Source organism: Oncorhynchus mykiss, chromosome 31, assembly GCF_013265735.2.
Source record: "Oncorhynchus mykiss isolate Arlee chromosome 31, USDA_OmykA_1.1, whole genome shotgun sequence".
Taxonomy (NCBI): Eukaryota; Metazoa; Chordata; class Actinopteri; order Salmoniformes; family Salmonidae; genus Oncorhynchus; species Oncorhynchus mykiss.
Window position 1 is genome coordinate 13,331,460 of NC_050571.1, and position 17,177 is coordinate 13,348,636.

General features: G+C 40.0%; 1 protein-coding gene across 4 annotated transcripts; it reads left to right on the forward strand.

Annotated features, from left to right (window-relative positions):
- The first annotated feature begins 7,821 nt into the window (after positions 1 to 7,821).
- LOC110504618 (C4b-binding protein alpha chain) lies at positions 7,822 to 13,736 on the forward strand. Of its 4 annotated transcripts, none has more exons than XR_005041205.1 (7): positions 7,822 to 7,975; positions 10,166 to 10,265; positions 10,590 to 10,663; positions 10,874 to 11,056; positions 11,324 to 11,535; positions 11,568 to 11,695; positions 11,728 to 12,529. XR_005041205.1 is itself a non-coding variant. In XM_021583378.2 (7 exons), exons 1-7 carry the CDS (start codon positions 7,894 to 7,896, stop codon positions 13,615 to 13,617), a joined length of 765 nt encoding a protein of 254 aa, XP_021439053.2. In that variant the 5' UTR covers positions 7,822 to 7,893; the 3' UTR covers positions 13,618 to 13,736. The 4 variants fall into 4 exon arrangements, 3 of the variants coding, with proteins under 3 accessions (XP_021439053.2, XP_021439054.2, XP_036826145.1); XM_021583378.2 differs by lacking the exons at positions 11,568 to 11,695; positions 11,728 to 12,529 and adding exons at positions 12,927 to 13,001; positions 13,547 to 13,736 and having other exon boundaries at positions 11,324 to 11,503; XM_021583379.2 differs by lacking the exons at positions 11,568 to 11,695; positions 11,728 to 12,529 and adding an exon at positions 12,688 to 12,956 and having other exon boundaries at positions 11,324 to 11,503.
- Positions 13,737 to 17,177: the final 3,441 nt, after the last annotated feature.

Consider the following 17,177-nt stretch of genomic DNA (forward strand, 5'->3'; position numbering starts at 1 on the left):
GCGATCAATGTGCATGCCTTGTGATTTGACGTCTATCTCTCGCTCTCAGACACACACACACACGCACGCTTTTTTAATGCAATACTGCCATCTATTGTCTCATTCCCAACCAGAGAAGATCACTACCTCTACTTTGTCTATAGACAGATAATCTACTCCTCTCACCATAGCCGGGGAAGTAGGGGTGCTGCAGCACCCACTGATAAATGGAAATACTTTGGCCAAAACCCCCAAAATGTTTCCCTTAAATGTTGTACTTCTGTCTGAACATGTACCTCCCGAGTGGCGCAGCAGTTTGAGGCACTGAATCTCAGTCCCTGGTTCGAATCCTGGCTGTATCACATCTGGCTATTCTTGGGAGTCCCACAGGGCGGTGCACAATTGGCCCAACATAGTCCGGGTTTGGCTGGGGTAGGCTGTCATTGTAAGTAATAATTTGTTCTTAACTGGCTTGCCTAGATAAAATACAGAAGATCAGTAGCTTCTAGATGACATTTTATCACAAGCACTTCCAGTTGGGAAGACCAAAATGTGGGCATCACACACGCCACAAATAGAACAGCTTGTTGTGCTGCAGACATGGAAACAATCGAACCCCAGCTCTTTTACTTCTAATGGGCACCCAAGCAATGTCTGCCAGTCCTGACTTGAACAAGCAATATCTGCCAGTCCTGACTTGAACAAGCAATGTCTGCCAGTCCTGACTTGAACAAGCAATGTCTGCCAGTCCTGACTTGAACAAGCAATGTCTGCCAGTCCTGACTTGAACAAGCAATGTCTGCCAGTCCTGACTTGAACAAGCAATGTCTGCCAGTCCTGACTTGAACAAGCAATGTCTGCCAGTCCTGACTTGAACAAGCAATGTCTGCCAGTCCTGACTTGAACAAGCAATGTCTGCCAGTCCTGACTTGAACAAGCAATGTCTGCCAGTCCTGACTTGAACAAGCAATGTCTGCCAGTCCTGACTTGGATAGGAACTGCCATCTATGGATTATATGTGTATTAATGGTCGTGGCAGTCAGTTTGCCTTCTACAAATTGCTGCATTTTCATCATTGGGTTAGTCAGTGTCACTGGAAAGTTGATTGTGTAGCCTGCTATAGCCTACACTATATATACAGGGCATTCGGAAAGTATTTACACCCCTTTCATTTTTCTACATTTTGTTACGTTACAGCCTTATTCTAAAATATATCAAATTTATTTTTTCCGCCTCATCAATCAACACTCAATACCCCATAATGACAAAGCAAAAACAGATTTTTTTTTTTTTGCAAATTTATTCAAAAGACAAAAAGGAATTATCACATTTACATAAGTATTCAGACCCTTTACTCAGTACTTTGTTGAAGTGCCTTCGGCAGCGATTACAGCCTCGAGTTTTCTTGGGTATTACACTAAAAGCTTGGCACACCTGTATTTGGGGAGCTTCTCCCATTCTTCTCTGCAGATCCTCTCAAGCTCTGTCAGGTTGGATGGAGAGCGTTGCTGCACAGATATTTCCAGGTCTCTCCAGAGATGTTTGATCGGGTTCAAGTCTGGGCTCTGGCCGGGCCACTCAAGGACATTCAGAGACTTGTCCCGAAGCCACTTCCGCGTTGTCTTGGCTGTGTGCTTAGCGTCGTTGTCCTGTTGGAAGGTAAACCTTCGCCCCAGTCTGAGGTCCTGAGCGCTCTGGAGCAAGATTTCATCAAGGATCTCTTTGTACTTTGCTCTGTTCATCTTTCCCTCAATCCTGAGTAGTCACCTAGTCCCTGCCGCTGCAAAGTATACCCACAGCTTGATGCTGCCACCACCATGCTTCACCACCATGCTTCACCACCATGCTTCACTGTGCCAGCTTTTCTCCAGAGGTGACACTTGGTATTCAGGCAAAAGAGTTCAATCTTGGTTTCATTCATCTTCCCCGATTGCTCAGCTTTAGAAAGAATCTTGGTGGTTCCAAACTTCTTCCATTTAAGAATGATGGAGGCTGCAGACATTTTTTGGAACCCTTCCCCAATCCTGTGTCTCAACACAATCCTGTGTCTCAACACAATCCTGTCTCAGATCTCTACAGATTGGTTGTTTCTATGACATGCACTGTCGACTGTGGGACCTTACATAGGCAGGTGTGTGTCTTTACAAATGATATATATATATACATTTTAACCTTTATTTAACCAGTCAAGTCAGTTAAGAACAAATTCTTATTTATAATGACAGCCTACCCTGGACAGACACGGACGATGTGCACCGCCCTATGGGACTCCCAATCATGTGCAGCCTGGATTCGAACAAGGGACTGTAGTGATGCCTCTTGCACTGAGATGCAGTGCCTTAGAACTCTTCGCCACTCGGGGGCTTCAAATAATGTCCAATCAATTGCATTCACCACAGGTTAGCTCCAATCAAGTTGTAGAAACAACTCAAGGATGATCAATGGAAACAGGATGCACTTGAGCTCGCTTTAGAGTCTCATAGCAAAGGGTCTGAATACTTCTGTAAATTAGGTATTTCTGTTTTTTAATTTTTTTATGCATTTGCAAACATTTCTAAAAACCTGTTATTCGTTTTTTCATTATGGGATATTGTGTGTAGATTGATGAGGAAGAACATGTATTTAATCAATTTTAGTTGTAAAGTATCAACATGTGGAAAAGTAAAGGGGTCTGAATACTTTCCAAATGCACACCAAACATACACTATTGGCAAGAGTTTTCGTTAGGAAAACATACACCAAACACCAGGGTTTCCGTTAGGAAAACATATATACCAAATACCAGGGTTTCCGTTAGGAAAACATATACCAAATACCAGGGTTTCCGTTAGGAAAACATATATACCAAATACCAGGGTTTCCGTTAGGAAAACATATATACCAAATACCAGGGTTTCCGTTAGGAAAACATATATACCAAATACCAGGGTTTCCGTTAGGAAAACATCTATACCAAATACCAGGGTTTCCGTTAGGAAAACATATATACCAAATACCAGGGTTTCCGTTAGGAAAATTTGGACTGGACAAGGGACTGGGATTTTAATATCATCAGACATTTGAGAAATGTACCTGTCATCCATTTTCATTTGGTGCGAAACCCATTAGGGCGTCCAACCACGCGACCAGAGCGTCAATAAATTAGGGATATTGGCGAAATGAGTCCCATTTATTCCTTGTGTTTCGATGTGTAGGATATGCTAAACTGTATAGCCTATTGTTCTATTGTTTTTTTTCCTTTATTTAAACAACAAATGTCCACCTCACGGCTCAGCAGTCTGAGATATAAGCAGTAAATGCAACAGGGCATTGCATGCATAAACGTGTAGGCTTAGGCGTCCACTGTATGATTTAAATATGAATCAAATTAATATAAACGAAGAGACGCTTAGTTTAAGCCTAGGCCCAGAGTGAGCGCGAGATAGAGATATGCCTGCGACATGCTATGACACCAACATGCATTTCTTTATGGCAGATGACTACTGCGTCTGGTATACAAATGTAGGGGACAGGAGGCTAATTCGTTATTTTTTTCGATCAGAATATTTTTAATAAAGATAAGCATTATATTGTTAGATTATAGGAGTAACTCTGTTAGGCCTAAAACATTATTCCTCACCTCAAATTAAACTGTAAGAGTCAGTGGGAGCACTGGAGTGCACTGCCTTCATATCACAGGCCAGCGGTATAATAGGGTAATAGCCACACCACACCAAACTTTCACAACATTTTCGAAACTTTATTAGGGTAATATCAAAGTAAGTCAATCCATTGTTTATATGGAAAATACAAGCATTGTATAATATTGTGGCAAACACAACAATACAGTTGTATGAAACAATGAAAATTAAATAAAACACTTGCGAACGAACTGGTTTAAACCTTCACAGAAGTTTGAAAAGGCTGTATTGCAGCAATTACCAAGAAAAACTAGTGCCTACCATACCAAACAAATGACAGCAATAGACCCATTACAGTTATTTGACAAAAGGCCTAATTATAACCTATCTTAAACTAAATATGGAGCACACAATTAAAGGCCGATCAAACTTAATTTAACCAACAAAAGTGTCTCAACCGAATGAAACGAAACACATTTAGCATATTTAAAGAACTGGTTTAGATTAATAAATAGGCCTACAATACTAATAATGATATACAATAATTATAGAACAGATTATTATTAATACGATTTTTTTTTACAAATACAATAAACGGCATCCTATCTAAATAGTAAGTTGCACAGAATCCTGCATTTTGCCATTTTTTGCCATTAAAAAAATATTCTGCTAACGTCTTCTATCATATAAATGACGGAGAATTGCAGGAAATGCATTTATAAAAGGCACATTTCCTTCCCCAGATCCTGCTAAAAAAAACTACGTGTGATAAACGTGTCTCCTCAACTGTATGCCACTACGCAAAGGCGGACATAGATACATGCAATGCTTTATTATAAATGGGCTTTTTTTTTTACCAAAGTGAAAAAAAATGTTGACAACAAATTGTCTTTCAGCCCAATCCCATTTAGCCCAATGTTCCAAAACCAAAGGAGCGAGCCACATGAGCCTGTCAGGAGACTGACTACATTACCCAAGAGTCTTCCTGGCAGTTGCTGAAGATCGTGTTTTAGTGTGACGTTGGTTATGTCTGTCTTGCGATGACTATCACTTGTCTCGGTGACACTTGGAGCAATGTGGAATACACCTGCCAGAGTATGTCATTTTACATGACTATCCATTCTATGCGTCACTAAGACTGCGTTTACTCAAGCAGCCGAAATTTGATCGTATGCCCAATTATTGACAAAAGAGCGGATCTGCATTAGGCTGCCTGTGTAAATGCAGCCATATCATTTTTGATGACTCGATGCCGATGTGACAATTGAGGTTTTAAACATTGTCCAGGGATATCCCGTGGCTCCCCTGGAGAAGTGATGAATGGTTGGTATGACCTCACAGAGGGGGTGGAGTTTGGAACCAGAGCAACAGCCAAGTGTGACAAAGGGTCAGTAGTACACACTCACAGAACAGGACCTTCTCACCAGTAGATGTACTAGTAGAGTTGTCCTACACTCACAGGACAGGACCTTCTCTCCCGTAGATGTACTAGTAGAGTTGTCCTACACTCACAGGACAGGACCTTCTCTCCCGTAGATGTACTAGTAGAGTTGTCCTACACTCACAGGACAGGACCTTCTCTCCCGTAGATGTACTAGTAGAGTTGTCCTACACTCACAGGACAGGACCTTCTCTCCCGTAGATGTACTAGTAGAGTTGTCCTACACTCACAGGACAGGACCTTCTCTCCCGTAGATGTACTATTGGAGTTGTCCTACACTCACAGGACAGGACCTTCTCTCCAGTAGATGTACTAGTAGAGTTGTCCTACAATCACAGGACAGGACCTTCTCTCCCGTAGATGTACTAGTAGAGTTGTCCTGCACTCACAGGACAGGACCTTCTCTCCAGTAGATGTACTATTGGAGTTGTCCTACACTCACAGGACAGGACCTTCTCTCCAGTAGATGTACTAGTAGAGTTGTCCTACACTCACAGGACAGGACCTTCTCTCCCGTAGATGTACTAGTAGAGTTGTCCTACACTCACAGGACAGGACCTTCTCTCCAATAGATGTACTAGTAGAGTTGTCCTGCACTCACAGGACAGGACCTTCTCTCCAGTAGATGTACTAGTAGAGTTGTCCTACACTCACAGGACAGGACCTTCTCTCCTGTAGATGTACTAGTAGAGTTGTCCTACACTCACAGGACAGGACCTTCTCTCCCGTAGATGTACTAGTAGAGTTGTCCTACACTCACAGGACAGTACCTTCTCTCCAATAGATGTACTAGTAGAGTTGTCCTACACTCACAGGACAGGACCTTCTCTCCCGTAGATGTACTATTGGAGTTGTCCTACACTCATAGGACAGGACCTTCTCTCCAGTAGATGTACTAGTAGAGTTGTCCTACACTCACAGGACAGGACATTCTCTCCCGTAGATGTACTAGTAGAGTTGTCCTACACTCAAAGGACAGGACCTTCTCTCCAATAGATGTACTAGTGGAGTTGTCCTGCACTCACAGGACAGGACCTTCTCTCCAGTAGATGTACTAGTAGAGTTGTCCTACACTCACAGGACAGGACCTTCTCTCCCGTAGATGTACTAGTAGAGTTGTCCTACACTCACAGGACAGGACCTTCTCTCCCGTAGATGTACTAGTAGAGTTGTCCTACACTCACAGGACAGGACCTTCTCTCCAGTAGATGTACTAGTAGAGTTGTCCTACACTCACAGGACAGGACCTTCTCTCCAATAGATGTACTAGTAGAGTTGTCCTGCACTCACAGGACAGGACCTTCTCTCCAGTAGATGTACTAGTAGAGTTGTCCTACACTCACAGGACAGGACCTTCTCTCCTGTAGATGTACTAGTAGAGTTGTCCTACACTCACAGGACAGGACCTTCTCTCCCGTAGATGTACTAGTAGAGTTGTCCTACACTCACAGGACAGGACCTTCTCTCCAATAGATGTACTAGTAGAGTTGTCCTACACTCACAGGACAGGACCTTCTCTCCCGTAGATGTACTATTGGAGTTGTCCTACACTCATAGGACAGGACCTTCTCTCCAGTAGATGTACTAGTAGAGTTGTCCTACACTCAAAGGACAGGACCTTCTCTCCAATAGATGTACTAGTGGAGTTGTCCTGCACTCACAGGACAGGACCTTATCTCCAGTAGATGTACTAGTAGAGTTGTCCTACACTCACAGGACAGGACCTTCTCTCCCATAGATGTACTAGTAGAGTTGTCCTACACTCACAGGACAGGACCTTCTCTCCCGTAGATGTACTAGTAGAGTTGTCCTACACTTACAGGACAGGACCTTCTCTCCCGTAGATGTACTAGTAGAGTTGTCCTACACTCACAGGACAGGACCTTCTCTCCAGTAGATGTACTAGTAGAGTTGTCCTACACTCACAGGACAGGACCTTCTCTCCAGTAGATTTGTTGCATCATATTATAGCACAGCTAAAGGTCTTATATAGAACCCCAATCAACCCTTATTGTAAAAAAAAGAAGACTTTATTCTTATATGGCACTGCTAAATGTTCTATATAGAACTTTTTTTTTTTCAAAAAGAGGTGGGCAATAAATGAAGTGAAAGAACCTGTTCTGGTTATTTAGAACCTGTTTTCTGTCTTCTGTCTTCTATTTGAGTTGAATATTCTGTCCTTGTTTTCAGACGTTACATTGTGGGTTCCAAAGTACGGAATTGCATGGCATCAGGGTGGTCTGGCAGACTCGCTATCTGTGAAGGTCAGTGACTGATGTGAAAGGGCACATGCACACACACACACACATTCAGGGCTGTCCTTCAGCACACTTGTTTGATGTTGGATTTTTGCCCAGCTCTGCAAGCCGCCAATGCAAGCATGCGGACTGGGTAAAGAACACTGTAGGTGATGTCCCATGGGCTGCTCTATTTAAGTCCTCCAGCATCCAGAAATAGAGATGTCTGTGAACAGTTGGAGGTTGATGATCCAACTTGCTTTATTTATTTATTTTATTTAACTAGGCAAGTCAGTTAAGAACAAATTCTTATTTTCAATGACGGCCTAGGAACAGTTCTGCCTGATCAGGGGCAGAACAACAGATTTGTACCTTGTCAGCTCGGGGATTTGAACGTGCAACCTTCCGGTTACTAGTCCAACGCTCTAACCACCTGCTACCTGCTACGTGTGTGTGTGTGTGTGCGTGTGTGTGTGGGTTTGTTTGTTGTTCTCAGTTGTGTTTGTCATATTGAGTCATGGCCAGTGAGTGAGGACAAAACAACTATATATATACAGTGCCTCAGTATCTCACTGTTTCAGCTTGGTTTCACTCAGGAGAAGAAGGTATTACCAGGATGCAGATCTGCAGGGATGCATGTTTTTTATTTTTAACAATATGTCTCGTTTACCTTACGTTTGAGGTTGAATCTTTTCAAGGTAAAGTCACTTTTCCATATTTTGCCAGTCATGTTCTTACTGTGCATTGGAATGTTTATGTTTCTTTGACCAAAAGGTCGTAATTTTCAAAACAAACAAATATTGACCAACGAAGGAGGGAGCCACATGAGCCTGTCAGGAGACTACATTACCCAAGAGTCTTTCCCGGCGGGGTCGAAAGTTGTTTTCAAGTTGGTTATGTCGGATTTGCGATGACCATCACCTGTCTCGGTGAAACCTGGGAAAATGTGACATCTACCTGCCGGAGCATGTCATTTACATGACTATTCATTTCATGTGACACGAAGGCTGCGTTTACACAGGCAGCCTAAAATACCTGAGCTGATTTGTCAAAATACCAATAATAGTAAACAAGTATCTGCATTAGGCTGCCTGTGTAAATGGAGCCGTAAAATATACATGACTGGATGTGACTATTGTCACTTTACACACGGTCTATTTGAATCTCCTAATGTACTTTATATTTAACACACTGTCTATTTGAATCTCCTAATGTACTTTATATTTAACACACTGTCTATTTGAATCTCCTAATGTACTTTATATTTAGCACACTGTCTATGACAGTGGTCACCAACCGTTTCGATCGCGATCGACTGGTTAATCTTTAAGACATTCTTAGTCGATCACCAAACATTTCTGTAAAAACCCAACGATAAAGCCTTGTGTTGCTATTTTCTGTCGGTAGCTGCACTTGATTCAGCAGCTTTAGCGCCAGGAAGGCAAAGTGTTTCCATTTAAACAATGTCATGCGTCCACCTACCTGGTAGACCCAGCGAGCCAATCATGTGCACCTGTAGGCCAACCGCTAGCCAATCAGATAGCTCAGATCACCGTGTCTGCACTGTTTCTTCGAGCCAGACTGTCAAAATAAGCACTAAACGCACAGCAAAGTTGATACTGTGAGATTTAAAAACCATTAAACCATTACAACAGAGATACACAATGAATACAGCAAAGAGCTGCTCTTCTTATAAGTCAGTTCCTGTTTCCAGTTGTTATTCAGCACTGTCAACACTCTTTAAAAAGCATTGCTGTTCTTATAAGTCAGTTCCTGTTTCCAGTTGTTATTCAGCACTGTCAACACTCTTTAAAAAGCATTGCTGTTCTTATAAGTCAGTTCCTGTTTCCAGTTGTTATTCAGCACTGTCAACACTCTTTAAAAAGCATTGCAGCTGCAATGAACGATAAGCTTGCGTTCTTATTTTTAGCGGCTTGTGTCCTTTTTAATATCGAGGAATATTTCGCTCTCTCTGGTCATAGAAGTAACATGAATGGGTGAATGGGACAGACATAAAGCAGTGCAACTGGAGTTTCGTCATCAGCTGGAAGACTGTGTCCCTTTTTCTCAGTTCGGGAGAGCGAAGGGGCGGTGAGTCGGGTGAGAGGCAGGCTCGTCGCTGCTACCTCCATCACTCAGACTGACCATTAGATACAGGCCATCAGTCCAGTAAAACATATATAAATAAATATATATTTACAGTACCAGTTAAAAGTTTGGACACACCGACTCATTCAAGGGTTTTTCTTTATTTTCACTATTTTCTACATGGTAGAATAATAGACATCACAACTATGAAATAACACATATCATGTAGTAACAAAAACGTGTTAAACAAATCAAAATATATTTTATATTTGAGATTCTTTAAAGTAGCCACCATTGCCTTGATGACAGCTTTGCACACTCTTGGCTTCATGAGGAATGCTTTTCCAAGGTCATCTGATGCAGCACTCCATCACTCTCTTTCTTGGTCAATATGCAGTGATAACGTATTGGGCCAATCGCCTACTGCACAAACCTTATTGATAAATAACTATTTTTAATTGGTTCATGTTCATATGCTTATGTTTTTTACGTCACGTGACTCACAAAGTGATCTTGACTCAGAAAAGGATGTTGACCACTGGTCTATGAGAATCTCCAAATGTACTTTATAATTAACACATTGACTATGAGAATATTGCAATGTACTTTACATTAAACACATTGTCTATGAGAATATCTTAATGTACTTTACATTAAACACACTGTCTATGAGAATCTTTATAATGCATGCCAATCTCTAATCATAACTACAGGATGAGCAGAGTTATGTATTTGTTATCATTTATCATTTTATCAATCTAAACTTATGATTCTGTTGTCGTGTTATCATGTCTGTCCAGGGAAATCCTGTGGCTCCCCTGGCGAAGTGATGAATGGCAGGTATGACCTCACAGAGGGTGTGGAGTTCGGAGCCAGAGTAACAGCCCAGTGTGACAAAGGGTCAGTAGTACACACTCACAGAACAGGACCTTCCCACCAGTAGGTTTCTTGCATCATATTATAGCGCAGTTAAAAAAAAGGTTAAATAAAAAAAACATATAAATATATATTATAGCACAGCAAAATATTATATTTAGAACCCCAATGAACCCTTATTGTAAAAAAAGACTTGCTTCTCATATGGCACCGCTAAATGCTCTATATAGAACTCGTAATTTACATTCTTGTTCAATAATAGGCGATATATATGAAAGACGTGGTTAGCTACTGTATAACCTTTTTTCTGTCTTCTATTTGAGTTGAATATTCTGTCCTTGTTTTCAGACATTACATTGTGGGTTCCAAAGTACGGAATTGCATGGCATCAGGGTGGTCTGGCAGAGTCGCTATCTGTGAAGGTCAGACTCACACACACACATACACTCACACTCACACTCACACACACACACACACACACAGACACGCACACGCAGACGCACACACGCACACACACGCACACAGACGCACGCACACACACGCACGCACACACACAACCAATAACTGATTGATAAAAAAAATGAATGTGAACACACCATTATTTATTTATTCATATATTTTTGATGTTGCAGTGGTGAAGTGTGGAGCGCCTCCTGTTGTTGCCAATGGAAGTCTGTTGTACAGAGCTGAAGAGTCGTATGCCTACAGAGAGGTGGTGGAGTATCAGTGTGACAGGCAACTGACTCTGGATGGACCCAGGTTCTTACACTGCTCTGAAACAGGACAGTTTGAGCCAAATCCACCTAAATGTATCGGTATGTTTCAGAACATAACATAGAAGGTGTTACTGAATAAATAATCAACTATTCCATTATGCTTTAAAAAAATCACAGATTGACCAATTGATTGATCAATTGAATTACTGATTGATTGCATGATAGATTTTTTAATTGGCTGATTGGTTGATTAATTGGTATATTCCTATTGGTTCATCATCAAAGACCTACATTTAATTGTAGGTAAAACATGAATTGGATATGTTACACATGGTGATGTTGTAGGTCCTATTTCTTGTATCCTAGACATAACTTGTCCAACACCTAACATCGATAAAGCTTTCCGCGTAGAGGGACGTATGCCTCCATACAAATACAAGTCTTTCATCAGATATGAATGTGAAAAAGGATATGAAATGGAAGGTGAATCAGGTCTTACCTGTGAAATAGACAGCCGCTGGTCAGCATCATACCCAACATGCAAAGGTAAGATGCATTGTGCACACATGATTTAATAGGTCTGTCTTGTCTAACTTGGATTGGTTCATAGGTCTGTCTTGTCTAACTTGGATTGGTTCATAGGTCTGTCTTGTCTAACTTGGATTGGTTCATAGGTCTGTCTTGTCTAACTTGGATTGGTTCATAGGTCTGTCTTGTCTAACTTGGATTGGTTCATAGGTCTGTCTTGTCTAACTTGGATTGGTTCATAGATAAGTGTTTTATTATGAAAGAACTATTGTGATCCATTTAGATTGTTTATTTTAAATCACATGTCCTTGTCTTAGAACACTATGACATAAGCCCTTGTCTTAGTTATTAGATCACGATGACATAATGGACTTGTCTTAGTTATTAGAACACTATTACATAATGGACTTGTCTTAGTTATTAGAACACTATTACATAATGGACTTGTCTTAGTTATTAGAACACTATTACATAATGGACTTGTCTTAGTTATTAGAACACTATTACATAATGGACTTGTCTTAGTTATTAGAACACTATTACATAATGGACTTGTCTTAGTTATTAGAACACTATTACATAATGGACTTGTCTTAGTTATTAGAACACTATTACATAATGGACTTGTCTTAGTTATTAGAACACTATGACATAATGGACTTGTCTTAGTTATTAGAACACTATGACATAATGGACTTGTCTTAGTTATTAGAACACTATGACATAATGGACTTGTCTTAGTTATTAGAACACTATGACATAATGGACTTGTCTTAGTTATTAGAACACTATGACATAATGGACTTGTCTTAGTTATTAGAACACTATGACATAATGGACTTGTCCTAGTTATTAGAACACTATGACATAATGGACTTGTCTTAGTTATTAGAACATTATGACATAATGGACTTGTCTTAGTTATTAGAACACTATGACATAATGGACTTGTCTTAGTTATTAGAACACTATGACATAATGGACTTGTCTTAGTTATTAGAACATTTTGACATAATGGACTTGTCTTAGTTATTAGAACACTATGACATAATGGACTTGTCTTAGTTATTAGAACATTTTGACATAATGGACTAGTCCTAGGTATTAGAACATTATCACATAACCTCTGGTCTTAGTTATTAGAACACTATCAAATAATTGTAACCCTATTATAATCTTATCTCCTTGTGTTTATGTTTCAGCACTTGCTGACCGGATGTTCGACATAATGGTTTCATATCATATAATTGTTTCAAGAATGGTGGATATTTATTCAGAATTAGTATCGTCTTACAATGAAAGCAGAGAGAACAGGACCTTGAACTAGTTACCTGTTCCAAGACATGGAAGGAGGAGATGCGGTCTGCTCTGCTGTTATTGCAAGACACCCGACGAACATCTGAAAAACTAATTTCTATGACAACTTATGTTTGCATTATAGTGTCAAAAGACAGCAACCCTGAAGCTGAAAATGTTTTTTTTCCCAAGATTGGAGATGAAATCAAAGGTGGACTCAGTAAGTCATTGGGTGGTTTATAAGTAACTATTTGCATAGCTGTATGCACAACTGTTTTCAAGTTATCTCTGTAGGTTATTTTTGTAAGTTATCTCTGTAGGTTATCTCTGTAGGTATTCTCTGTAGATAGTCACTGTAGGTTATCACTGTAGGTATTCTATATAGGTTATCTCTGTAGGTTTTCTTTGTAGGTTTTCTCTGTAGGTATTCTCTGTAGGTTTTCTCTGTAGGTATTCTCTGTAGGTATTCTCTGTAGGTATTCTCTGTAGGTATTCTCTGTAGGTATTCTCTGTAGGTATTCTCTGTAGGTTTTCTCTGTAGGTATTCTCTGTAGATTTTCACTGTAGGTTCTCTCTGTAGGATATTTCTTTATGTTATATATGTAGGTTATCTTTGTAGCCTGCAGTTATATTGTGCTGTGAAGCCTAGGGTGGTTCATTCAGATTATTCAATTGTTTTGTATTGTGTTGTTTTTCATTCTATTGAGGTGTAATTTTTATGGTGTCAATCCAACTTTTTACATTCCGCAACTTCCTTTTTTTCAGACAAATTATTTAACTGGGTTTCCAACAAAATCCCGGAGGTAGAACTCATGCTCCCCTGGATGAGGAAATGACAGATCTAGACTAAAAAACTATTAAACTCATCACATTGGGAAGGACGTTCAGGACATCAAAATGAACCTTTACACATGTAGCTTTTACAGTAGTAACAATACATGTCTTCTGAAAAGTAGCTTGACTTCTGGTATCATTCCATACTTCATGAGCCAGACACTTTTCTCCCTCTCTACCACTAGAGGTCAGCAAAGTATTCACTTGAGCTTTACATAGCCACATAATATATATGGACTTGAGCTTTACATACCCACATAATATATATGGACTTGAGCTTTACATACCCACATAATATATATGGACTTGAGCTTTACTTACCCACATAATATATATGGACTTGAGCTTTACATACCCACATAATATATATGGACTTGAGCTTTACTTACCCACATAATATATATGGACTTGAGCTTTACTTACCCACATAATATATATGGACTTGAGCTTTACATACCCACATAATATATATGGACTTGAGCTTTACATACCCACATAATATATATGGACTTGAGCTTTACTTACCCACATAATATATATGGACTTGAGCTTTACATACCCACATAATATATATGGAGAGAGCGTGAGAGTGTGCATGTTTCTAACCCCTATGTGTGTGTGTGTGTGTGTGTGTGTGTGTGTGTGTGTGTGTGTGTGTGTGTGTGTGTGTGTGTGTGTGTGTGTGTGTGTGTGTGTGTGTGTGTTTCAGAATTTCCATCAATCCTATGTGGGTAAATTATTTTGTTCACATTGTCATTCCAGAACATTTTTCTTGTTTGTTTTGAGCCTGTTGATAGTTGTATAGTGAGTCTGCCAGAAAAAGCTTACAACATTGTGGCATCTTCTGCTTTCATATGAAGGAACTAAACCAACCGCTGCTGACATAGGCTACATCCCTAATGACACCATATTCCCTTTATAGTGCACTACTTTTGACCTGGGTCCATATGGCTATGATTAACAGTAGGGAACAGGGTGCCATGTGGGATGCACCCTTACTGTACAGGCAATGTTGGAGAGCAGGTTACTTTGGGATGCACCCCTTGTCTATGGGCTAGGCTGGCTGGGGTTTCCATTCATGTGACATGGAATTCCTGGCTGAAATTCACAACATAGATTCCCAAGTCATGTTGATCTATTCAACCAGTTGATAGGTGCATGTCCAGATTCTACCAGTTTATAGGAGGTACATGTCCAGATTCGACCAGTTTATAGGAGGTACATGTCCAGATTCTACCAGTTTATAGATACATGGTCAGATTCTACCAGTTTATAGGAACATGTAACAGCTTTCCTCCTCCTCTTCTGAGGAGGAGTAGCGAGAAGGATCGGAGGACCAATGCGCAGCGTGGTAAGTATCCATAACGTTTATTTACAGACATAAACTGAACACTACAAAACAAGAAACGTGAAACGAACGAAATCGAAACAATACCGTGTGGCAACAAACACTCACACGGAAAACAAACACCCACAACTCAAAAGTGAAACCTAGGCTACCTAAGTATGATTCTCAATCAGAGACAACTAACGACACCTGCCTCTGATTGAGAACCATACTAGGCCGAACTCAAAAACCAACATAGAAAAACACACATAGACTGCCCAACTCACGCCCTGACCATACTAAATAAAGACAAAACAAAGGAAATAAAGGTCAGAACGTGACAGTATAGTTGAAGTCGGAAGTTTACATTCACCTTAGCCAAATATATTAAACTCAGTTTTTCACAATTCCTGACATTTAATCCTAGTAAAATGTCCCTGTCTTAGGTCAGTTAGGATCACCACTTTATTTTAAGAATGCGAAATGTCAGAATAATAGTACAGATAATGATTTATTTCAGCTTTTATTTCTTTCATCACATTCCCATTGAGTCAGAAGTTTACATTCACTAAATTAATATTTGGTAGCATTCCCGTTAAATTGTTTAACTTGGGTCAAACGATTCGGGTAGCCTTCCACAAGCTTCCCACAATAAGTTGAGTGAAATTTGGCCCATTCCTCCTGACAGAGCTGGTGTAACTGAATCAGGTTTGTAAGGCCTCCTTGCTCGCACACACTTTTTCAGTTCTGCCAACAAATTTTCTCTGGGATTGAGGTCAGGGCTTTGTGACGGCCACTCCAATACCTTGACGCTGTTGTCCTTAAGCCATTTTGCCACAACTTTGGAAGTATGCTTGGGGTCATTGTCCATATGTATGATCCATTTGTGATCAAGCTTTAACTTCCTGACTGATGTCTTGAGATGTTGCGTCAATATATCCACATAATTTTCAGGCCTCGTGATGCTATCTATTTTGTGAAGTGCACCAGTCCCTCCTGCATCAAAGCACCCCCACAATATGATGCTGCCACCCCCATGCTTCAAGGTTGGGATGGTGTTCTTCGGCTTGCAAGACTCCCCCTTTTTCCTCCAAACATAACAATGGTCATTATGGCCAAACAGTTCTATTTTTGTTTCATCAGACTGGAGGACAGTTCTCCAAAACGTACGATCTTTGTCCCCATGTGCAGTTGCAAACCGTAGTCTGGCTTTTTTAAGTCGGTTTTAAAGCAGGGCTTCTTCCTTGCTGAGCGGCCTTTCAGGTTATGTTGATATAGGACTCGTTTTACTGTGGATATAGATAGTATTGTACCTGTTTCCTACAGCATCTTCACAAGGTCCTTTGCTGTTGTTCTGGGATTGATTTGCACTTCGCACCAAAGTACGTTCATCTGTAGGAGACAGAAAGCTTCTCCTTCCTGAGTGGTATGACGGCTGTGTGGTCCCATGGTGTTTATACTTGCATACTATTGTTTGTACAGATGAATGTGGTACCTTCATGCATTTGGAAATTGCTCTCAAGGATGATCCAGACTTGTGGAGGTCTACAATTTTTTTTTTTAGGTCTTGGCTGATTTATTTAGATTTTCCCATGATGTCAAGCAAAGAGGCACTGAGTTTGAAGGCAGGCCTTGAAATACATTCACAGGTACACCTCCAATTCACTCAAATTATGTCAATTAGCCTATCAGAAGCTTCTAAAGGCATGTCATAATTTTCTGGAATTTTCCAAGCTGTTAAAAGGGACAGTCAACTTAGTGTATGTAAACTTTTGACCCACTGGAATTGTGATACAGTGAGTTATGAGTGAAATAATCTGTCTGTAAACAATTGTTGGAAAAATTACCTGCGTCATGCACAAAGTAGATGTCCTAACCGACTTTACGAAACTATAGTTTGTTAACAAGAAATTTGTGGAGTGGTTGAAAAACAAGTTTTAATGACTCCAACCTAAGTGTATGTAAACTTCAGACTTCAACTGTACATGGCCACAACTACTGAAATCGTGTTTTGGGGTATCTGTACTTTACACTACTGTTCATATTTTTTACAACTTTTACTTTTAGAAAATAATATTGTTTTTTACTTCATACATTTACTCCATAAAGAATTTTAAGATTTTTAAAATAGTTTTGATATGTAAATTGATGTTTGATATTTGTATGAACTAATAAGTCAGGGATGTATGAGACAGATTATTAAAAACAATTTAAAGAACACAAATGAAAACATTG

Excerpts from the sequence above, each read along its gene's own strand:
- LOC110504618 (XM_021583378.2), top strand. The coding sequence starts at position 7,894 with ATGCAGATCTGCAGGGATGCATGTTTTTTATTTTTAACAATATGTCTC. Across the intron at positions 7,976-10,165 it reads TGAGGTTGAATCTTTTCAAG|GGAAATCCTGTGGCTCCCCT; the intron begins GTAAAGTCACTT and ends ATGTCTGTCCAG. Across the intron at positions 11,057-11,323 it reads AAATCCACCTAAATGTATCG|ACATAACTTGTCCAACACCT; the intron begins GTATGTTTCAGA and ends CTTGTATCCTAG.